The sequence below is a fragment of the Heterodontus francisci genome, chromosome 9, assembly GCF_036365525.1.
Source record: "Heterodontus francisci isolate sHetFra1 chromosome 9, sHetFra1.hap1, whole genome shotgun sequence".
Lineage (NCBI taxonomy): Eukaryota > Metazoa > Chordata > Chondrichthyes > Heterodontiformes > Heterodontidae > Heterodontus > Heterodontus francisci.
In genome coordinates this window covers 46,621,404-46,646,934 of record NC_090379.1, presented here as the reverse complement: position 1 = coordinate 46,646,934, position 25,531 = coordinate 46,621,404, and the positions used below count along the sequence as shown (strand labels likewise).

Below are 25,531 nucleotides of genomic sequence, written 5' to 3'. Positions count from 1 at the left end.
TAGGAATTCAGCACTAAACATGAAAACCAGCTCTTCTGCAGAACAAAACCTTTTGCTTTTATGACTTGAGTGTCTAAAGATCCAATTGTTTAATTGTTATAACACACAACACAAAAGAGTAACTGTAACTATTGTACAACATAAGAGCATTTCAACGTTATTGCTCAAGTGAGAATTTTGTTATGTATACGCGTTTCACAACAGGCCAAAGTTCTTGATTCATAGCACATTTTCTTCCAAACCTACAAAGTATTCTTATTACTAAAACAAAACCTTGGGAGATGTATGAAAATCTTAAAGGAGCATTCCTTCATAATGGGCTCCTAGATATCAAGACCATTAATAATTTGGGAGTATATAGTTCAACTGCTTCTACTGTGGCAACCATTATATTTGTAACTCGAAATGCAAGCTCTTAAACATTCTCTGTCAAAAAAAAGAGATCAAATAAAAAGAAAAAACCTGCAAATGTAGGAAATACAGATCAATTCGAATCTGGAAAGGGAAAAGACTAGTTAATGTTCTGGGTTTAATTGTTCAGAGCAAATAAAACCTAAAACACTAATTTGCCTTTTCTATTTATATCTAATAACTGATCTGCTGTCTATACCTTTCATTTGTTTCTAATCCATCTACCCAAAGACTTGTGAAGGTGTCAGTGTATATATTCAGAAGCCATTAAAATCTGTGAACACAAACTTGTCACAATATTAAAAGGTTTCTGTTCAGAAAATTTTTTTGTGCTGGAGGCGTGGCAGTACGAGGACAGAGCGGCACTGCAGAACAATCATCTAACAGTGTGGTTTGCAGCCAACGGGGCTATCAGGATGGAAAAAATTCATCTACAAGGAAGGAAATTTAAGTAATTCAAAAATTATCAACACAGACCATTTTGGCTGTGGATAGGTTTGCATCCAAAGCCAAGGTAAAAGGAAATATGTTCATATTTTAGCCAAAGGCAAGGTCATATACTGGAATTACAGACAGACTGTACACATTATCCCCCTGCTTTTGGCAGATTTTTTTTTTGAAGGGGTGGGGAGAGAAGCAGTTAGGAAGAAAAGTCAGAACTCCTCACCTTAATTACTAGGTCCACCATTTTGAGTACAGCACCACAGGGTGGCAACTTTCATGAAACCATCACAGCTGACGTACTGCTAACAATTCTCACCGAGGATTCTGTTTCGGTCACCATTATTTCCAGTTTGCGATAGGGGTGGAAAGACTTGCAAAATGGTGGATTTATGAATAACTTGTGAATTGAGGGAGGTTACATGCACACATATACACATGCACACTTGAAGTTTTTAAATAAAAAGTAGATCTTTGTTTCGGGTTCTCTAGTGCCTGGTAAGTCTGCATTATCATGCAGTACTTAATTTGTCTATTTCTAGTGGAGCCAGGAAGGAATGCATCTTTAAGCAACCAGGAATACCTTCAGACTTTCAAGTTTAACAAGTAGACCCAACAAACAGAAAAAAATGTTATACTCTCTGAAACAACATAATGCATCTGTTAAAGTTTCCTATGATTTGCATGCTACTGTATTTATAATGTTGGATGAATAAAATGATCAACTGCAGATTATTGGCATGGATTTTGTAGTCACAATGACAGTGAAAAATTCAGTGTTCGGCATCATTATTCCAGTGAAACTGACAGCACAGTCGCAGAATAATGCAGAAATCCAAACTGACTGTCAGTGATTTTATGCTTCTTCAGAGGGTACGGCTTTTGAGGCTCCTCGAATGCAATCCCTAAGCAATCTGTGAATTGTCAAAAATTTCCATTTTTACACAGTTACTCAAAAAAGATGCAACTTGTTCAACGAAGTGTTATTTTTTTTTTAAAGAGATACAGCACAGAAACAGGCCCTTCGGCCCACCGAGTCTGTGCTGACCAACAACCACCCATTTATACTAACCCTACAGTAATCCCATATTCCCTACCTACACTAGGGGCAATTTATAATGGCCAATTTACCTATCACCTGCAAGTCTTTGGCTGTGGGAGGAAACCGGAGCACCCGGCGAAAACCTACGCAGACACAGGGAGAACTTGCAAACTCCGCACAGGCAGTACCCATAATCGAACCCGGGTCCCTGGAGCTGTGAGGCTGTAGTGCTAACCACTGCGCCGCCCATTACTGAGATTTTAACAGCGTACTAACTCATAATTACTGCTAAAAACCTTCACTGGCCCTGAAAGCTAATTTTATATTTTTGGAATGTCAAATTTCCCCATAATGATAAAATTACCCAAAAATTTTATTATTTTAAATATTTCATTTTAGCTTCTACCTTAATCTAATCATACTCATTTATTTCACTATCTGAAAATTTAAATTAAAAGTGAAGAATTTCAAGTGCTTTTAACTTCCTGGTTTGCTACGTGCCAAGACATCCCTAGACTTGCCCCAGATTTAAACTATCTTCAGGAAAGCAGAAAGCCAAAGATATTGCTAGACCTTTGTGGGCAGCTTTCTTCGAGATCAGCAGCGAGCAGCCTTGTTTCGCCGTCAACCACAAAATCTGGGTAATAATTTTCTAAATAGCTTCAGATTACATGGCCTATTGTGCATCATCATGCACTTCAACAAACTTTGACAAATTAGCATATGAAAAGAAAATAGCTGCATGCTTGCTTCTTTTGTGAGCAGATTTGCTGAAACATTATAATTGCCAGATTATTGATAGCCATAGTTTTTCTACGCTAAAACTACAATAGCTTTAAGAGAGTTCTGAATAAATTTATAATTCAGTAATAAAATGTACAAAAGAGCCTGCATCAATTATATTGGAAAAACAATCTGTGCAAACGTCAGAATGGCAGTCTGCAACGGTTGAGTGTTCTGAGAAATACAAGAGTTTATTTTGGGCTGATTAAGTGTATTCTGGTCATTTTGTTTTTGTGGATCAAATATTATGAACTGGACTTGAATATTCATTGGTTGGTTGTGCGAAACTTAGTATTATCCTGCATTAATACTCAAAACAGAGTTATCCACACTTGCTTTAAGGATAATGTGGCTTACCTTCATCAACAGAAATTCCCAGAGAGTAATGACTTTTGTAAGCCTGGGGAGAGCCAATTCCATCAGTTCCTCATCATCACACTGTTTTAGAAGCTAGTTAAAACATAATTTTAATTACTGCGCTGGACAGAATACATGATATTTCGTATCCTGCAATGGAAATACTTTAATTAGAATATTGAGAGATTCATATTTTAACTGCATTAGAGTAACATCACTTATAGTAGCTAATGCAGGTTGAGATTTCATGATCTTATTGCTTTGAATATTATGTTCTTAACCCATTCAAACTAGCTTGATCTTGAAAGCTGCAACAGACCTTTGAACAAAGCAGTCTTGCAATTTCAATAGGTCAGTTCCACAGCACCAAAATGAAAAGACTACGTTTTAAACTTAAAAAAGAATTGACTGGGATTTTACGGACCCCGTCTGAGGCAGATTCGCAGGCAGGTTTGGCGGCGGGTTGGCAGAGAGCATCGCGACGGATGAGGGACAAAGGGCCCATCCCCTCCCCGTTGCCAAGCAATCTTCCCGGGGATGGGTTAGTCCGACAACTGCCTTCCCGCCCAGAGGTCAATTGGGCCCTTAAGTGGCCTATTAACAGCAAATTAAGGGCCTCTTCCCATTGCCGCTGGCATCTTATCAGCAAGGGGGGGGGGGGGGGGGGTGCAGGGGGAAGGCATGCAGGAAGGACACCTTGCAACACGAGGCACACTCCCTGCGGTCTTTGGGGGGGGGGGGGGGGTGGGGGGGCACCTCCTTCGTGGGCAATCTGTGGCTTGCAGAGGACCCCCACCAGGAACCACTTTACTCCCTGCGACCACACCAACCACCCTCATCAGGGCCCTTCAGGCTGGCTCTGGCAACCCCGCCTCACTCACCTGAGGTCCAGGGTTCCACTGCTGGGCCTGGGTCCAAGGCCTCTGCAGTACCGGCAATGGCCACTGCTCCCAGTGCTGCTACCGATACTGCTGAGCTGCCAGCGCTGTGATTGACCAGCAGTTTTTGGAGGTGGGATCCCCATCTTTAAAAGGGACTGGGATCCTGGCATGGGACGCAGGCAAAAAAAAAGACAACTGAGGATCACTTTCGTGGGCGTGAGGGGAGGAATGGAGACATGAAAAGGCAAAGGCAGGCTTTTCCCTGCTTCCCCACCATTTCAGCCCGGCACGGGAGCCCTGCCTCCAGCCCAAAATCCAGCCCGTTGGGTGCGTTTGGAGTCAAAATGTAACTGGCTAATTCGACAAGAAGAAACAACAAGGCTTGCGTAATGGGGAAGAGGTTAACTATGCCAGAATTGTATTGGCACAAAATGCAATGTGATGCTGGAAAAAAAACCCTAGTTTCCAATGTGTTACCCTTTCCCAATGTCTTTCAGATGCGCCAAGTGTAAAAGATCAGATGGCACTATTTGAAAAAGAGTAAAGGAGAAATCCTGGTGCCCTGACTAACATTCATCTCTCAACCAACACCCCCAGAAAAATACCAGTCATTCCTCTTACTGCCATTGTGGGACCTTGCTGTATGTAAAATGGCTGCTGCATTTGACCACATTTCAAAAATAACGTATTAGCTACAAAGTGCTTTGGGAAGTCCCGAGCATGTGAAAGGCACAATAAATTACAAATTCTTTCTTTCTTTCTTCCTACAATGTGTACAGGATTCATTTCTAACTCGATATCTAAGAAGCCCAACAATGGAGAATTCACCACTGGATCTAGTAATGGGAGAATGAACTAAAGCAGATAAGAAACGTAAAACTCGGGGAACGTCTAGACATCAGTGACCATAATATAATGTGCTTTCAGATAATGATTGAGATGGACATAAACATTACAAAGACCAGGGTAACAGATTGGAGAATAGCCTATTTCAGAGGCTGAAAATAGAACTTAGGAAAGTAAAATGGATCATATTGGCAAAATATGTAGAACAGCATTTAAAAATGTATGAACATAGCCTAGGGAAGATATATTTTGCTTAAAAAAAAACCACTAATGAGGCACCATGGATGAATAAAGGGGAAAAATTAAGAATAAGGAAAGAGACGTACAACATGGACAGCAGGGGAGTGCATGACAAGGGAAAATACGACGAGATTAAGAGAGAGGTCAAGCAAACAATTAGGAAGGCAAATAGGAACTTTGAAATTATCAAGGAACAAAATACTAAATTATACTATTGGCATAGAGATAAAAAAAGAAAAGTCAGGCCTCTTGGAAACAAGCAGATGAAAACACAGGCAGCAACAGTGAAATGGAATAAATTTTAAACAATTAATTTGCTTTATTATTTACTAAGGAGACGGATCAGGTGGACATCAGAAGATGCAATTAGAAATGATTAAATAAAAAAGGGGAGGAATATTAAATAAACTAATCAAACGCAAAGAGAACAAAACCCCTGGTCCGGACAGCCTGCATCCACACATTTTAAAAGAATCTAGGGTAGGGAATAGCAGGAGCACTATTACACATAATTAATAATTTGTTACAAAAAGGTACAGTACCAGAGGACTGGTGGACAGCTAACATTCTAACTATAAATTGGAAGATAGAACCTGTCCAGAGAACTACAGACAAGTCACAGAGTCACACAGCATAGAAACAGGCCCTTCGGCCCACCGTGTCCATGCCGACCATAATGCCTATCTATACTAATCCCACCTGCCTGCATTAATTCCATATCCCTCTATGCCTTGCTCATTCAAGTACCTGTCCAGATGCCTCTTAAATGTCGCTACTGTTCCTGCCTCCACCACCTCCTCAGGCAGCTCATTCCAGATACCCACTATTCTTTGTGTGAAAAAATTACCCCTTTGGTCCCCATTAAACCTCCTCCCTCTCACCTTAAATCTATGCCCTCTAGTTTTAGTCACCCCTACCATGGGAAACAGACTCTGGCTATCTACCCTATCTATGCCTCTCAATTTTATATACCTCTATCATGTCCCCTCTCAGCCTCCTTCGCTCTAGGGAAAACAGACGCAGGGTATACAATCTCTCTTTATAACTCAAGCCCTCCAAACCAGGCAACATCCTTGTGAATCTTTTCTGCACCCTCTCTAGCTTAATCACATCTTTCCTGTAGTGCAGTGACCAGAACTGCACACAGTACTCCAAATGCGGCCTAACCAACATTATGTACAACTGGAACATAACGTCCCAACTCTTGTACTCAATGCCTCGACTGACGAAGGCAAGCATCAACTTATCAGTGATAGGAAAGATAATGGAATGCCTACTAAAGAAGAAAATAGGAAAATATCTCGAAACCAAAAATCTTTTAATGAATAGCCAGCACAGATTTCAAAAGGGAAAGTCTTGTTTGAGCAACCTCTGAATTCTTTGAAGAGATTAGAGAGAGCAGACTGGTGACTTAGCTGGAGAGAGAGTTGGCAGCAGGGGCAGACCAGAAAGGAAAAGCAAACAGTGGGGAGAGGATAAATTGAAGCCCAGGCTCGGGGCCCATCACTGACCTGGAGAGAGAGCTGGCAGCAAGAGTAGACAAGAGAGGAAGCGAGAACAGCGGGGAGAGGATAAGGAGAAGGGCTTGGTCTAAATTACCTTCCAGTAAGATAAATAGCTTGAAGGTTATCAAATACATTGAAGTCTATAATTAGACAACTATGCAACCCAACTGTACCTGAGGAACACAGCTGATTAATATACTTACTGTTTTATTTATCAATGAGTATTGCGATTATATCTGGTAAGTGAGTTAACCTAATAAATAGATGTGGCAGGGCACCTCAGACCCATGGAATGCACATCCTGTGCCACATGGGAACTCTGGGATGCTTCCATGTCCAGGACAACCACAGCTGCAGTTAAGTGTTGTCAGCTCAAGCTCCAGGTTTTGGGGTTTGAACAACAGCTGATGTCATTGCTCGATCGATTGTCCATCCTCGAGGGTGAGTATTTCATGGATAGCACATTTCAGGATAGGACCACACAGCCTGAGAGTGCAGACAGAGGGACTAGGTGACTGCCAGACACACAAAAAAAGGGCAGCCAGGTAGTTCAAGAGACCCCCGAAAGCATCTTGCTCGCTAACCAGTATTTGGTTCTGATGGGGGAGAGGGTTCCTCTCGGGAGTGCAGCCATAGCCAAGACCATACAGGGAGGGAGGAAAAAGGTCAAGAAAGTGATAGTTATAGGGGATTCCATAGTTAGAGGAGCAGACAGGCATTTCTGTGGTAGCAAACGTGAATCCAGGATGGTATGTTGCCTCCCTGGTGCCAGGGTCAAGGATACCAACAACAGCTGCAAAAGATTCTGGAGGAGGTGGATGAACCACAGAAGTCATAGTCCATATAATAACCAATGACAAATAGAAAAAGAGTTGAGCCCCTGCAGGCAGATTTTAAGGAGTTAGGAAAGAGATTAAGAAGCAGGATCTCAAAGGTAGTAATTTCAGTATTACTCCCAGTGCCACGCGCTAGTGAGTACAGAAATAGGAGTATAGAGCAGATGAATGCGTGGCTGGAGAGATGGTGCAGGAGGGAGAGCTTTAGATTCTTGTGGCATTAGGACCAGTTCTGGAGAAAGTAGGATTTGTACAAATCAGTCAGGTTGCACCTCAACAGGGCCAGGACCAATATAGACATGGGTTGGTTTGCTCGTGCTGGGGAAAGTTTAAACTAGCTAAGCAGGGGGATGGGAAGCTGAGCATGGATTCGGAGGGGAGAAAAGCAGATCTGGAAATGGAAGGCAGAAAATTAGCAGAGAATTTGGAAGGCAGAGCAAACAAAAGTTGGAAAATAGACAAGAAAGGAGTCCGGTTGTGCTTAATGGTTTATACCTAAATGCAAGGAGTTTAGTGAATAAGGCAGATGAGCTGAGGGCACAGATTTTTTTTTAATTTTTATTTGTTCATGGGATGTGGGAGTCACTGGCTAGGCCAGCATTTATTGTCCATCCTTAATTGCCCTTGGGAAGGTGGTGGTGAGCTGCCTTTTTGAACCACTGCAGTCCTTGGGGTGTAGGTACACCCACTGTGCTATTAGGAAGGGAGTTCCATAATTTTGATCCAGCGACAGTGAAAGAACGGCAATATGGTTCCAAGTCAGGATGGTGAGTGGCTTGGAGGGGAACTTGCAGATGGTGGTGTTCCCATGCATCTGCTGTCTTTGTTCTTCTAGGTGGCCGGGGTCACGGGTTTGTAAGGTGCTTTCGAAGGAGTCTTGGTGAGTTGCTGCAGTGCATCTTGTAGATGGCACACACTGCTGCCACTGTGCTGCAGAGAGTTGAAGGTGGTCAATGGGGTGCCAATCAAGTGATCTGCTTTGTCCTGGATGGTGGCGAGCTTCTTGAGTGTTGTTGAAGCTGCACCCATATAGGCAAGTGGAGAGTATTCCATCACACTCCTGACTTGTGCCTTGTAGATGGTGGACAGGCTTTGGGGAGTCAGGAGATGAGTTACTCGCCGCAAAATTCCCAGGCTCTGACCTGCTCTTGTAGCCACAGTATTTGTGTGACTGGTCCAGTTCAGTTTCTTGTCAATGGTAACCTCCAGGATGTTGATAGTGGGTGATTCAGCAATGGTAATGCCATTGAACATCAAGGGGAGATGGTTAGATTCTCTCTTGTTTGAGATGGTCATTGCTTGGCACTTATGTGGCACGAATGTTACTTGCCACTTATCAGCCAAAGTCTGGATGTTGTCCAGGTCTTGCTGCATATGGACACGGGGAAGTATGTTTTTTTTAAAGCTATTACTGAAACATGATTTAGAGCGCTACAGGACTGGCAGCTTAACATTCCTGTTTACAGGGGTTTCAGATAGGATGGGGGGGGGGGGGGGGTGGTACAAAAGGAGGTGGGGTGGCAATATTAATTAAAGGAACAATTACAACTGTGAGAAGACATGATACGTTAGAGGGATCATCAATGAGGCCATATGGGTTGAACTAAGGAGCAAAAAAAAGGGCAATCACATTGCTGGGAGTGTACTATAGACCTCCCAAAGATCCAAGGGAGTTGGAAGAGCAAATTTGTTAGCAAATGCAAGATCGATAAAGGCAGTAATAGTGTGGGATTTAAACTGCCCTAATATTAACTGGGATACAGTCAGTGTAAAAAAGGAATAGAGGGCATGCAATTCCTAAACTGCTTTAGGAGAATTTTTTTAGCCAGTATGTGGAAAGTCCAATAAGACTGGAGGCAACTCTGGATTTAGTTTTAGGGAATGAAGCTGGGTAGGTGGAAGTAGCATCAGTGGGAGAGCACTTTTGTGGTAGTGATCATAATTCAGTTCGATGTAGCATAGTCATGGAAAAGGACAAAATAAAAGAGTAAAGGTTCTAAATTGGTGGGAAAGCCACTTTTACTAGGCTGAGAAGCAATTTAGCAATAATGATCTGGGAACAGCTACTTGAAGATAAATTGGCGTCACACCAATGGGAGGCAAGGGTTCAGGGTAAACATGTTCCCACAAAGAAAAAGGGTGGAACAGCCAAATCTAGAGCCCCTTGAACTGCAAGGAGCACAGAGGGTAAGATAAGGCAAAAAGGGGAAGCTTATGTAGACACTAAGAGTTTAATACTAGAGTGCCCGAGAGTAGAGAAAGTGTAGGGATGAAATTAAAAAGGGAAATTAGGAAAACAAAGAGCATGAAAAAATACTGGCAAGTAAAATCAAGGAAAATCCAAAGATATTTTATAAGTACACATAGAGCAAGAGGATAACTAAGGAAAGAGTATGGCCAATGAGAGAACGTGGGTAAGGTTCTTAATGAATACTTTGTGTCTGTCTTCACAAAAGCACAAAAGAACATAAGAAATAGGAGTAGGCCCTTGAGCCCGCTCCACCATTCAATAAGATCGTGGTCACAACTTTCCTGCCTGCCCCCATAACCCTGGACTCCCTTGGAGATAAAAATCTGTCTAATTCAGCCTTGAATCTATTCAATGACCCAGCCTCCCTTGCTCTCTGGGGTAGAGAAGTCTAAAGATCAACAACCCTGAGAGAAGGCATTCCTCATCTCCATTTCAAATGGGCAACTCCATATTCTGAAACTGTGCCCCCTAGTTTTAGATCATCCCACGAGGGGAAGCATCCTCTCAGCATCCACCCTGTCAAGCCCCCTCAAAATCTTATACGTTCCAATAAGATCACCTCTCATTCTTCTAAACTCCAAAGAGTATAGGCACAACCTGCTCAACCTTTCCTCATAAGACAACCCCCCCCCCCTTCATCCCATGAATTAACCTAGTGAACCTTCTCTGAACTACTGCCATTGCAAGTGTATCCCTCCTTAAATAACAAGACAAAAACTGCACACAGTACTCCAGGTGTGGTCTCACCAATGCCCTGCACAGTTGGAGCAAGACTTCTCTACTTGAACACTCCATCCCCCTTGCAATAAAGGCCAACAGTCTATTTGCCTTCCTAATTACCTGCTGTACCTGTATGCGAACTTTTTGTGATTCACATACAAGGACATTCAGATCCCTCTGGAGTGCAGCATTCTGTAGTCTCTCTCCATTTAAATAATATTTTGCTTTTCGATTTTCATTACCAAAGTGGATAACCTCATATTTTTCCACATATACTCCATTTGCCAAGTCTTTGCCCACTCAATTAACCTATCTCCCTTTACAGACTCTTTGGGCTGCATTTTAAGAGTCAGCTGCCGAAGTAGGCAGCAGATGTAAAAAATAAAATGCAGCCTGCCACGATTTCAAACACGACGACTCATTTGCATAGCCACGGCATCCGCTCCTGTGATGACATTAGATGGAGGGGCAGGAGAGCCGGCAATGGCATCCAGTGCCAACACGCAGGCGCCAATGGAGATTTAAAAATTTTAAGGGCCAGGTAAGCTACATTTTCACAAAACAGAATTAAATGACCTTTCCATGCATTATAACCCCCCCGCCCCCCCAATGGCATTTCCAAACATTCCTGCTCTTTTCACAAGAACACAAGAAATAGGAGCAGTAGACCATATGGCCCATCAAGCCTGCTCCGCCATTCAATACAATCATGGCTGATCTTGGGCTTCGATTCCACTTTTCTGCCCGCTCCCCATATCCCTTGATTCCCTGCGAGACCAAAAATCTATCTAACCCAGCCTTAAATGTGTTCAATGTTGGAGAATCCACAACCCTCTGAGGTAGAGAGTTCCAAAGATTCACAACCCTTTGAGTGTAGTAATCTCTCCTCATCGCAGTCCTGAATGATTGGCCCCTTAACTTGAGACTATGTCCCCATGTTCTAGATTCCCTGATCAGTGGGAACATTCTCTCAGCTTCTACCCTATCAAGCCCTTTCAGAATCTTGTATGTCTCAATTAGATCACCCCTCATTCTTCTAAACTCCAGAGAATATAGGCCCAATTTACTCAGCCTATCATAGGACAACCCCCTCATCCCAGGGACCAATTTAGTAAATCTTCGCTGCACCGCCTCCTGTGCAAGTATATCCTTTCTTAAATGTGGAGATCAAAACAGCACATAGCATTCCAGGTGCGGTCTCACCAAAACTCTGTACAATTTTAGTAAGACTTCTTTATTCTTGTACTCCAATCTCCTTGCAACAAAGGCCAACATGCCATTTGCCTTCCTAACAGCCTGCTGCACCCGCATGTTAACTTTGTGCAAGTACCCCCAAGTCTCTCTGAACATCAACACTTACCAGTTTCACACCTTTTAAAAAATATTCTGCTTTTCTATTTTTACGACCAAAAGGGAACAACTTCACACTTCCCGACATTATACTCCATTTGTCATGTTGTTACCCTCTCACTTAACCTGTCTATATCTCTTTGCGACCTCTCTACATCCTCTCCACAGCTTACCTTTCCACCAAGCTTTGCATCATCAGCAAACCTAGATACATTACTCTCTGTCTCTTCATCCAAGTCATTAATATAGAGTGTAAATAGTTGAGGCCCCAGCACTGATCTTCGCAGCACCCCACTAGTCACTGCCTGCCGACTTGAAAACGCCCCATTTATGCTCACTCTCTGCTTCCTATCTGTTAACCAATCCTCTAACCACACTAATATATTACCCCCAACACCATGAGCCCTCATCTTGCCTATTAATCTTTTATGTAGCAACTTATCGAATGCCTTTTGGAAATCCAGGTATACAACATCTACTGGTTCCCTTTTATCTATCCTACTAGTTACATCCTCAAAAAACTCTAATAAATTTGTCAAACAGGATTTCCCTTTAGTAAAACCATGCTGACTTGCTCTAATCATGCTATGCTTTTCCAAGTGCAATGTTAAAACTTCTTTAATAATAGTTTTCAGCATCTTCCCAATGACTGATGTTACGCTAACTGGCCTGTAGTTCACTGTTTTCTCTCTACCTCCTTTCTTGAAAAGCGGCGTAACCTTTTCCAACTTCCAATCTGACTGGACCATTCCTGAATCTAAGGAATTCTGGAAGATCATAGCCAGCGCATCCACTATCTCTGCAGCTATCTCTTTTAGAACCCTAGGATATAGGCCATCTGGTCCGGGGGACCAGAGATCCACCCTGGAAGTAGAATATTGCAAATTGGACCACCGCATCCCCCCCACCCCCCATCTCCTCCCCCCACAAAGTTCGGCAACTTTGCCCTTTACCCCTTCCCATCACCACCCCACCGGACCAATCCGCATTGTTGTCACCCCACAACCCACCTCCCACACAGAGAAACATTCCTCCTCTCCCCACAGGTGTCGTGCCACGATTCCCCCAATAAGGATTCAAAGGGACAGAATTGCGGCTGCCCGAATGAAGATTGGTGTGGCGATTACAGAGGCAACAGCACCCTCATGAAATCAGGTATGTAAATTAGTTGACGTTTGAAATGGAGGTCCCGTCGCTGAGTCGCATGGCAGCCACCACAAGGCCTCGCCACCGCCGAGATTGGTACGGGGTCTGCCACCATTGGGGTCGGTGGCGGGCCTCCGCTGTACCGATCTTCATTGCCCTGCCCCGCCCCCGTTCCCAACGGTGGAGGGGCTTTAAAACCCAGCCCTTTGTGTCTTCCTCACAACTTGCCTTCCCATCTCTCTTTGTATTGTCAGTAAATTTGACTACAACACAGGGCGGTACAGTGGCGCAGTGGTTAGCACTGCAGCCTCAGAGCTCCAGCGACCCGGGTTTATTCTGGGTACCGCCTGTGCGGAGTTTGCAAGTTCTCCCTGTGACCGCGTGGGTTTCCGCCAGGTGCTCTGGTTTCCTCTCACAGCCAAAGACTTGCAGGTCGATAGGTAAATTGGCCATTGTAAATTGCCCCTAGTGTAGGTAGGTGGTAGGGAAATTGAGGGGATGTGGTAGGGAATATGGGATTAATGTAGGATTAGTATAAATGGGTGGTTGATGGTCGGCACAGACTCGGTGGGCTGAAGGGCCTGTTTCAGTGCTGTATCTCTAAAAAAAAACACATTCTGTCCCTTCATCCATGTCTTTAATATAGATTATAACTAGTTGAGGCCCCAGCACTGATCCCTGTGGCACCCCACTTGTTACAGTTTGCCAACCTAAATGAACCACTTATCCTGACACTGTTTCCTGTTAGTTAGCCAATCATCTATCGGTGCTAATATACCAACCACAACATCATGAGATCTTATCTTGTGCAGTAACTTTTTATGTGGCACCTTATCGAATTCATCTTGGAAATCCTCAAAGAACTCGAATAAATCTGTCAAATATGATTTCCCTTTCATAAAACCATGTTGACTCTATGCTCACCTTCATAGAGTATACTTTATACTCCATACGAGCCTGCTCCCACTGTATTTGATAAGGTAGACTTAAAGATGATTCCATTTGTGGGTGAGTTCAAACCTAGGGGCCATCGATATAAGGCAGTCACTAATAAATCCAGTAAAGAATTCAGGAGAAACCTCTTTACCCAGAGAGGGGTTAAAATGTGGAACTTGCCATCAGGAAAAGGTACTTCCTTCATAATGGATTCCAGCATTTTCCCAATGACAGACATTAGGCTAAGAGGGGGGCTGACAATGTCATCGTAGTTAAGGAGGAAGAGTGTGAAATATTGGATGGGATAAACATTGTAAGGGAGCAAGGGTTTGACATCTTTGAAAGTAGCTAAGCTGCCAGGCCCAGATGAAGTATATCCCAGGTTGTTAAAAGCAGCAAGGGAGGAAATTGCAGAAGCTCTGACCATCATATTTTAACCCTCTCTGGCTATTGGAGTGGTGCCAGAAGATTGGACAACTCCCAATGTTGTACCATTGATTAAAAAGACAGGAAGGGATAATCCAAGTAATTATAGGCCAGTTAGCTGAACTTCAGTTGTGGGCAAATTATTGGAATCAATTCTGAGGAACAGTATAAACCTTCATTTAGAAAGGCATAGATTAATCAAGGAATGTCAACATGGTTTTGTTAAGGGAAGATCATGTCTAACTAACTTAACGGAATTTTTTGAGGAGGTGACCAGTAGAGTTGATAAGGGCAGCGCGGTGGATGTGGTCTATAAGGATTTTAGCAAGGCCTTTGACAAAGTCTCACATGACAAGCTGGTCAAAAATGCAAAAGCCCAAGGGAGAGTGACAAATCAGATTCAAAATTGGCTTAGTGGCAGGAAGCAAAAGGGTAATGGTTGATGGGTGCTTTTGTGACCAGAAGGCTGTTACTAGTGGGGTCCCTCAGGGCTCAGTATTTGGCCCCTTGCTTTTTGTAGTTTATATTAATGGTTTAGACGTAAATGTAGGGGGCATGATAAAGAAGTTTGCAAATGATATAAAAATTGGCCTTGTGGTTGAGAGAGGGAAGGAAAGCTTTAGACTGCAGCAAAATATAGATGATCTGGTCAGTTGGGCAGAAAAGTGGAAAATGGAATCTAATCCGGAGAAGTGTGAGGTAATGCATTTTGGGAGGTGCAACAAGGTAAGGGAAAACACAATAAATGGGAGGATAGTGAATAATGTGAAGGAGCAGAGGGACTTTGGAGTGCATGTCCACAGATTCTTAAAAGGTAGCAGGACATGGTCGATAAGGTGATAAGAAGGCATATGGCACACTTCCCTTTATTAGCCGAGGCATAAAATATAAGAGCAGGGAGGTTATGCTATAACTCTATACAACACTAGTTAGACAACAGTTTGTGTACTGCGTACAGTTCTGGTCACTACATTACAAGAAATATGCGATTGCACAGGACAGGGTGCAGAGGAGATTTATGAGGATGTTGTCAGGACTGGAAAATTTAGCTATGAGAAAAGATTGTATAGGCTGGGGCTGTTTTCCTTGGAACAGAGGAGGCTGAGGGGAGACTTAATTGAGATATATAAAATTGAAGGGCCTAGATATAGTAAATAGGGATTACCTATTTACCTTAGCGGAGGGGTCAAAAACCAGAGGGTATAGATTTAAAGTAATTGATGGAAGGATTAGAGGGGAGATAAGGAAAACATTTTTTTCACCCAGAGGGTAGTAGGGACCTGGAACTCACGGCCTGAAAGGGTGATAGAGGCAGAAACTCTCACCACATTTAAAAAGTACTTGGATATCTACTTGGAGCCGTGACCTGAAGGGCGACAGATCTAGTGCAGGAAGGTGGGATAAGGCTGAGTAGTCCTTCGTCAACCAGCACAGATATGATGGGCCAAAAGGCCTCCTTCTGTGATGTAAATTTTCTAAGGTTTTAGCATTCTACAAGGGTAATGCAGTAGATGCAATATATCTAGATTTCTAAAAGGTCTTCGATAAGGTACCTCATAATAGACTAACGAATAAGATCAGAGCACCCAAAGGCAGGGGACAAGTAGCAGAATGGATAGCTAACTGGCTGCAAGAAAGAAAGCAGAGAGTAGGTGTTAAAGATAATATTCAGAATGGCAGAAGGTGGAAGGTTGAGCCCCACAAGGATCAGTGCTGGGACCACTATTGTTCACAATTTATATTAGCAATTTAGACTTTGGAATCAAAAATGCAATTTCTAAATTTGACAACAGAATGGCAGGAGTAGGGGAGATAGTTATACTGAGGAGGACTGCAACAAGACATTAATAAATTTGCAGTATGGGCATATAATTGGCAAATAGATTTCAACGTAAATAAGTGTGAGGTAATACATTGTGTTAAGAATAATGAGGTTGCATATTAGGTGGAAAATAAAATCTAAATAGCCTAGAGGAGCAAAAAGATGCGAGTACAAATGCATTTTCACCAAAAGTTACAATGCAGGTTAAGACGACCATAAAAAGGGCAAACCAAGCACTAGGGTTTCTAGAGTAAACATAACAGAAAAATGGAGAAGTTATGCTAAACTTGCATCGAGCTTGGTTAGACCACACTTGAAGTACTGTGCACAGTTCTGGTTGCCGTGTTACAAAAAGGGTATAGAGGTACTGGAGAAGGTATAAAAAAAGATTTACAAGGATAATACCAGAACTGCGAGACTATACCTATCAGGAAAGAATAAGGTCTCTTTTCCCTTAAAAAGATAAAAAGAGAGAATCAAAAAAGGTTTTTAAAATTGTAAAAGGAGCAGACACTTTCATTTGTGGGGAAGACCAAAACTAAGAGGCCATCAATGCAAAATAGCCAGCAAGAAATCAAACAGGGACTTCAGGAGAAATGTATTTTCTCAGAGCGCTGAGAATGTGGAACTCAACACAGAGAGTGAGTGAGACAAATATTATAGCTGCATTTAAGGGGAAGCTAGATAAGCATATGGGAGAGTTGAATGGCAGGTTAATGCTGATGGAGTTAGATGAGGGAAAAAGGGGAGGAGGCTCAAGTGGAGTATAACGCTGGCGCAGACTGGTTGCGTGAGTGGCCTTTTTCTGTGTTGTATATTCTATGTTATTCTTGACACGGAACACAAGTCAGAGTGTATCAAGCCTGTGTCCTCAGTACCTTGCTCTAAGGCAGCGAGGCCTGGACAACGTATGTCAGCCAAGAGCGACGTCTCAATTCATTCCATCTTCGCTGCCTCCGGAGAATACTTGGCATCAGGTGGCAGGACCGTATCTCCAACACAGAAGTCCTCGAGGCGGCCAACATCCCCAGCTTATACACACTATTGAGTCAGCGGCGCTTGAGATAGCTTGGCCATGTGAGCCGCATGGAAGATGGCAGGATCCCCAAAGTACATTGTACAGCGAGCTCGCCACTGGTATCAGACCCACCGGCCGTCCATGTCTCCGCTTTAAAGACGTCTGCAAACGCGACATGAAGTCCTGTGACATTGATCACAAGTCGTGGGAGTCAGTTGCCAGTGCTCGCCCGAGCTGGCGGGCAGCCATAAAGGCGGGGCTAAAGTGTGGCAAGTCGAAGAGACTTAGCAGTTGGCAGGAAAAAAGACAGAGGCGCAAGGAGAGAGCCAACTGTGTAACAGCCCCGACAAACAAATTTTTCTGCAGCACCTGTGGAAGAGCCTGTCACTCTAGAATTGGCCTTTATAGCCACTCCAGTCGCTGCTCCACACACCACTGACCACCCCCACCCATTGTCTCTCGAGACAAGGAGGCCAAAGAAGTATTCTTTTTATAAACATGCTTGGTCATGTTATTATATCATAAGTCAATTATATATGAAGATATTATGTGCTATTACATACGAAAAATACTGAAACATGATTTTTGTGATACAGATAGTTAGCTCCATGAAAACTTCCAATCGTAAAGGCAGCTGTTGGAATTCAAATGCCCCAAGTTCATATACATGAACGAATATATATGTACCAAAAGCTGGTGGCACCTCCGCCCAACACCAAGCACCCCCCTCCACCCCGTGTCAAAATAGTATCAGCCTGACTTTTACCCCATGTTTAAAATCCAGGTAACATATTGAAACAAACATTTGGGTATTTGGTAAACATTTGGGGTATTGGGGAGAAAAACTGCTAAGAAATAATCGATCATTAACGTAGTAGAAATCTTGCTTCCAGCAGACACTTCCAGTAAATGACACAAATACTCCCTGTAACACTACCATACTTTGTTGAAAAACTCCTAAACTAAAACTCATAACACTGCAAAGGTATTGCACCTATAGTCGGCGTGGCAAATATAACGTTACATAACCTAATGTTATGGGAAATGTCACGGAAAGATTGGAATCCCATCTTTGGAAACAAATTGGAAAAAACCTGGAAAGTTTCATTAGAAAACTGAGGGACACTTAAAAAAAAAAGTATGAAGAACATTTTAAGATTGAAAAAGTCAATAGGAGCAAGAAGGAACACAATCGAATACTGCCTTGTAAAATAATTTGATGATATTGCCATATCTGGATTAGGGAATGAAGCAGTACTTCTGAAAGAATACAATGCCTCTCTGGTGTCTGCAGCATCGACTAATAAATTTAACAAAACAGTGAAAACAAATGCTCATGAGCTTATAAGCTATATCACCGATTGTGAAGGAAAGCAGGACAGCCTTGACAAAAGTAGGCCACTGGCAAGGAAGACTGCAGCTCATCTGCTGCTAAAGCCCTCGTAACCCTCATCTATGCATTTGTTACCTCTCGACTTGGTTATTTCAATGCTCTGCTGGCCGGTTTCCCATCTTCAATGCTCCATAAACCCGAGCTCATCCAAAGCTCGGTTCTCTGTATCCTAACTTGCACCAAGTCCCATTCACCCATCACCCCTGTGCTCCATGACCTACACTGGCTCCTGGTGCAACAACGCCTTACCTTTAAAATTCTCATCCTTGTTTTCAAATCATGGCCTCAAAAATTCTCATCCTGGTTTTCAAATCATGGCCTCACTCCTCCCCATCTCTAACCTCCTACAACCCTGCAAGATTGCTGTGCTCCTCCAATTCTAGCCTCTGACACATTCCTTAATTTAATTGCTCCAGCATTGCAGCCATGCTTTCAGTCTCCAAGTTCTGGAATTCCCTCCATAAATCTCTGTGCCTCTCTACCTTTCTCTCCTCCTTTAAGATACTCCTTAAAACATATATTGTTGACCCAAGCTTTTGGTCCTCTGTCCTAGTATCTCATGTGGCTTGGTGTCAAATTTTGTCTGATGATACTCCTGCGACCTTAGGACATTCTACCAAGCTAAAGGTGATTTATAAATGCAAATTGTTGCTTACGTTGAATCTCTCATAGTTGCTGAAACAGGAAGTGGTGCAAACCTATCACAGGCACCCAGCTCTGAAATGCAAACTGGTGTTCAGCATGCCCACATTCTTCCAATGGTCAGCATGTCCCACCACCCCCACCCCGCTAAAAGTAAATTCAATGGCAAGCATGTCCCCACTCCCCTAGGAGACTAAAATTAGCAACTGCTAAGTCCTCAATCCCCTCCCCATGTGACTAAAATCAGTGGCTGCCACGTCCCTTTCGTCTCCACTGAAATCCCATGCCAATTCAGGAATCGAATTCTGACCACCTACCCCGCCTCCACCAGCCCCATCTCCCCAAAACCCCTGAATGAAACAAATCATAGGCACACCATCCATGCTCAGGCAAACAGTTAACCTGCCTGATGAAATTTATACCGTACCCCCACCCCACCCACTCAGCTGAAGCAAATCTCAAATACAGAAGCCCCATCCCTTATCTCCTCATCTTTTCTCTCTCCATCACCCTCCTTCTCTTCCTCTGTTTCTCCTTTTCTCTGACCCACCACACCCTCCCCTGCTGCAGCACATTTAGGAGCCCATCACCCACCACACCACTGAGTTAAAGGTCAAGCTCAGACCCATCTGCCCAACACCCCCACACCCCATTCCCACAACCCTGCTCAGGCTTTCTCCACACCCCTCCTCATCGCCACTCTCCCCCTTTCACTCTTCCCAGCTCTACCACCCATTCCTCCCTCTCTGACTCCCTACCCCTATCTTCCCTCTCTTGCACCTCCTCCTCTCGCCTCTCATTCTTTCCACCCTTCTCTTTTCTCTCCTTCCTGTTCCTCCAGCTTCTCCCCGACCCTTTCACTTCTCTTCCCCTTTCTCTAATTTCCCCTCCACGGTCTTCTGCAACTCCCCTAACCCCACTCTTCTCTTCCTCTCTTCTCTCACCTCCCCACTCTTCAACTCCAAACTATGTTCCATATGTCTGGTGGAATGGAGATAATAAGACCACTTTACATATAACACAATGTTCTGAAGAATTTTAAGAAAAGGTGTGCATCATACTCAAGTTTCAAGGAATAATTAAACATTTTGAAATAAGTACATTTTAGGTCCAATCTAGTTTTAAAATCTGCACCTAAATTTATCCAAGCCACATGTAGAAAAACCTAATACCTCTTTTAGCCTTGCTTTCCTTTTCATGACCTGCTCTTGATGATAAGTATTGTTGTGGTGTTTTGGAGGTCGGCCACGACGTACAGTTCGTCGGCGTCCAGGGAAATGTCGTGCTAACGTAACCTTTTCAGTCTAGAAGAGAAATAAAACTTGTGTATTTTACCTCAATTTACCCCGAATCAATTATTTTCCAATATGAGTATGGCTAATTCCAATTCTAAATAAAGTATAATACAGTTATGGGGTACAAAGGCAAACAGATAAAGTATAGAGAGATGAATAATGAAATAGTTTGTCAATAAGTGTTATACTTGGGTCAATAAATAACCAACTTAAATACATTTATACAAATCAGTGTAAAGCCAAAAGCAGATTACATGTAAATAAATGCAGGATGCAGTATACTCTTCCTCCAAAGCATCCTAAATATAGAATATATTCTACATCAGAGTAAGTTATACAACACTCATACCTATTCAATCCTTCTCACAACACAATGGAACTCCATATTCAACATCTTGAAAGCAATCTTTGAATTAAATCTTAGAAACACTATAAATTACAGTCAAAAATACACAAGGGCAAGGAATATTATAGCCAAGTAATAAAAGTGACATCATAATAAAATCATACTGGGAAATAAAACAATAAAGTGGACATAAACTGCATACTGGACTCATTAAATACATCTATGAATATATCTTTTCTTTCCTGCTACCCTCTTACCAAAATAAAATTTTTGAATTGGCACAAAGAAAAGTAAAATAGCAAGTAGTGTAAACACAGGCAAATTACCACCCTAGCGGTCAACTCTCGATCATCAGTAAATTAATGGAAGGTGTCGTCGACAGTGCTATCAAGCGACACTTGCTTAGCAATAACCTGCTCAGTGACGCTTAGTTTGGGTTCTGCCAAGGCCACTCAGCTCCTGAACTCATTACAGCCTTGGTTCAAACATGGACAAAAGAGCTGAACTCAAGATGTGAGATTGACAGCCCTTGACAGCAAGGCAGCATTTGATCGACTATGGCATCAAGGAGCCCTAGCAAAGCTGAAGTCAATGGGAATCAGGGGGAAAACTCTCCTTAGGTTGGAGTCATAGCTAGTACAAAAGAAGATGGTAGTGGTTATTGGAGGTCAATCATCTCAGCTCCAGGCCGTCACTGCAGGAGTTCCTCAGGGTAGTGTCCTAGGCCCAAATATCTTCAGCTGCTTCATCAATGACCTTCCTTCAATCATAAGGTCAGAAGTGGAGCTGTTCACTGATGATTGCACAATGTTCAGCACCATTCGTGACTCCTCAGATACTGAAGCAGTCTGTGCAGAAATGTAGCAAGACCTGGACAATATCCAGGCTTGGGCTGATAAGTGGCAAGTAACATTTGTGCCACACAAGTGCTGGGCAATGACCATCTGCAAGAAGAGAAAATCTATCCATATCCCCTTGACATTCAGTGGCACTACGATCACTGAAGCCCCCCACTAACAACATCCTGTGGGTTACCATTGACTAGAAACTGAACTGGAGTAGCCAGATAAGCAGGTCAGAGGCTGGGAATCCTGTGCGAATAACTCATCTCCTGACTCCCCAAAGTCTGTCCACCATCTACAAAGCACAAGTCAGGAGTGTGATGGAATACTCTCCACTTGCCTGGATGGGTGCGGCTCCAACAACACTCAAGAAGCTCGACACCATCCAGGACAAAGCAGCCCAATTGACAGACACCCCATCCACAGACAGACATTCACTCCATCCACCACCAACACACAATGGCAGCAGTGTGTACCATCTACAAAATTCACTGCAGCAATGCAACAAGGCTCCTTAGACAGCACCTTCCAAATCCATGACCTCTACCAACTAGAAGGACAAGGGCAGCAGATGTATGGGACCACCACAACCTGCATGTTCCCCTCCAAGCCACACATCCTGACTTGGAACTATATCGCCAATCCTTCACTATGGGTCAAAATTCTGGAACTCCCTTCCTAACAGCATTGTGGGTGTACTTACACCACATGGACTGCAGGGGCTCAAGAAGTCAGCTCACCACCACTTTCAAGGGCAATTAGGGATGGGCAATAAATGCTGGCCTAGCCAGCGACGCCCACATCCCATAAATGGAATAAAAAAGGGGGAAATTATGTTTTGTATATTAAATGTAAAGCAATCACAAAGTTAGTTTTGTTTTGGATTTGAACACTACTTGGTCGGGCTTTTCTTTCAATAAATGGAGATCATTCAACAACAATTTGCAATTAAATAGCATTTTTAATGCAGAAAATAATAGCCCAAGGTGCTTTAATAGATTTGAGAGAAAATGATCAAAGCAAAGAAAAGGTTATTCGGATGGGTGACCAATAGCTTGGTTAAAGAGGTGGATTTTAGCGGGGGCTCAAAGGAGAAGAGGGAAGAAATCAGAGGATGGGGTTAAAAGCACAGGTGCCAATCAATGTTCTCGCTAAGCTGCACTTCTGTACAGTAGGCTGAGAATTGCCATGCAGGCCTTATTCTGTGAAAAACAACACGTATGCAAGACCACCCACAAAATGTAAAGGGACTGCACACTGGGAAAAAAAAAAGCTGCGCACAACAACTAAATTTTAAAGGTAACATTGGTGCCAGCGGTAGTGAAGACAGGAGGGGAATGCAGAAGAGACAAGAGTCAAAAGAACGGAGAATTCGGCCAGGCAAGTCTATAAGGGATTTAATAATAAGCATTAGAGTTTTAAGTTTGAGATGTCAGGGAACCAATTTAGGTCAGAATAGGAGGATGAGGTTGGAACAATCTGGTTTAACCCAACGACAGTGGACGGGGTAGATGGAATCAGTGGCAAGAGAATGGAATTTGTGATTGGGTTGAATGCAATGATTTCAGTCTTAGCATGCTTAGCTGGGGAACTCAACCAAGACTGAATGTTAAACAATTGTGGAGAGAGAGAGAGAGAAAGCGAGAGCTGATTTTGTTAGCATAGTTGACCCAATGCCTGTGAATGATGTAGCCAAGTAGTCCAAGAAGAGGAAGGAGCCAAGGGTATATCCTTGGTTGGAAGGGAAGTCACTGGCGGAGATACTCTAGCTATGATCACATAAATAAGAATTGAAACAAGCGAGAATAGTCACACTGAGCTCGACACAGAATAGAGGCAGTGGAAGAGGATGATGTGGTTGATCACGTCAATGGCTGCAGAGTGGTTGAGGAGGTCTAATGCACCACCGTCACAGAGGCTGTCATTTGCAACCCAGGTTAGGGTCTTTTCTGTACTGTGGCAGGGGTGGAATCATAATTTGAGAGACTGAACCACGGGTCTGAATTTTCCCTCCATAGGCTGGAAACAGAAGTTGGGACTGTTTCCGGGTCCAAAACCTACCCCGGGGTGGGATTTTCACGGAGGTGTCCCCTTAATTGGCGTGGAAACAGGCTCTCTATACATTTAATGGTGGTGGGTGGGCTCCCAAAGCTGGAGGGCCCAACAGAGGCCTGCCAGTCCGAGAGGAGCAGCAGACTGTGATGCAGGTAAGTAACAGAGAGGGCACTTCAACATGGTTGTACCCTCTCATCAACTTTTTTTAAAACTTTAAAAAATGGTTCTTGCAGCCAAGCCACCGCCACCACGGTCCAGGGGGGTTTTGGGGTAAGTGGGGTGGGGGGTGCAGCGGAATCCCTCAAGGACGGCACAGTGGCGCAGTGGCTAGCACCGCAGCCTCACAGCTCCAGCGACCCAGGTTCAGTTCTGGGTACTGACTCTGCAGAGTTTGCAAGTTCTCCCTGTGACCGCATGGGTTTCCTCCGGATGTTCCGGTTTTCTCCCACATGCCAAAGACTTGCGGGTTGATTGGTAAATTGGCCATTGTAATAAAAAAAAATTGCCCCTAGAGTAGGTAGGTGGTAGGAGAATTGATGGAAGGTGGGGATGTGACAAGGGAAAAATGGGATTAAGGTAGGATCAGTATAAATGGGTGGTTGATGGCCGGTGCCGACTCGGTGGGCCAGAGGGCCTGTTTCGGTGCTGCATCTCTCCATGACTCTAAGGTGTCCAGTGCCTGCTCTCATATCCAGGCAGGCAGGGGGTGGGGGGGGGGGGAGGGAGAAGCTCTGGCCCTGCCTGGAGCTAAGGACCCCAGCCCGCTGCCTGCCTCCAGGCACCTCAACTAGCCCCCACCAATGTGGGAAACTGGAGGCTGACTGGAAAATTGACCTCCTGTGATTGGCCTTAGGAAGGCTCTTAACGAACCTTACCGGCTACCTGCTTCATGGAGCGGGTAGCTCAGCCGGCCCCAAATCCTCCTCCGCAAAAACCAAAATGTCAGCGGGCACCAATATTTGCGGTCCCTGTCCACCTCTGTTCCTGCCCGAGGGCCAAAAATTCAGCCCTTGGAGTTGTGGTGAAGATGGGCACTTCGGGAGCTGTTGTTCATGAATCTTATAAGAAAGGGGGAGTAAAGGCTTCACTGGGGACATAGGCATCAAAGGTGCATGTGAGGGAGTGATTGAGCAGATCAACAGCTCAAGAATCGTGGCAAATGGAGAGCCAAAGGCTAGACAACTGAGAGCTCGAAAGTGCAGTTATAAATTACTTGGGGGAAGTATTGACTGAAGTATCGAAAGCAGTATGCATTTGATTGCATTTTAATCAAGCTGAGCAGGAATTTATTTTTGGGGCAGAAGGTTAGCATATATTTCCACTTCAAAAGCTCCTTAGATACCAGAAACAGACCTACCCTGGGGTGGCATTTCAGCAGCTGGGCCTCAAATATTAACATTCACTTGCACAGCTAGAAACGTACGAACACAGACTACTGTTACTGTCAGAATTTAAACTGTTACTACATGCAATCTGATTATCTATTATTTCTTTCTCTCAACTACAAGCCTGCAAATATCTGCCTCTGCAAAATCCAATTTCAGAATAGAGGAATATTTAAAATTTTAAACCCAGTAAGCGCACAATACAAAACAAACTACTTATATAAGTTACTAAATGAAAAATAAAATTGAATGGAACTGCAGCATATAATTTATTTGCTCCTGAGGCTGGTAGTTTATGAAATCTGTGATTACAATTTACTTTGTCATCTCGCTTATTCTCCACATTTGAAATATTCTTCCAAATAGGTTTTAAACTGCAATTGCTTCTAACAAAGGCTAGTTTTGTTAACTTCAAACAAAATAATAAATGCTCCTTTTTTAAAATCCTATTCTTTAGTAAGTGCATTGGTTTTCTTTTCTCCCCTTTATATTTTTTGCAGAACATCCACCGGACATCGGCTGAGAGAACAATCAACTATGGATTCCTCCGTTGCCTCCGTGG

General features: G+C 43.4%; 1 protein-coding gene across 1 annotated transcript in view; it reads right to left on the bottom strand.

Moving 5' to 3' along the window:
* The window catches only part of znf839 (zinc finger protein 839), a 58,306-nt gene that overhangs the window by 23,768 nt on the left and 9,007 nt on the right, over positions 1-25,531 (bottom strand). The window contains exons 3-4 of the mRNA XM_068038957.1: positions 20,219-20,350; positions 3,035-3,127 (exon numbers count right to left, since the gene is read on the bottom strand). Coding sequence (XP_067895058.1) covers positions 3,035-3,127; positions 20,219-20,350 — 225 coding nt within the window. The remainder of the gene's footprint in view (positions 1-3,034; positions 3,128-20,218; positions 20,351-25,531) is intronic.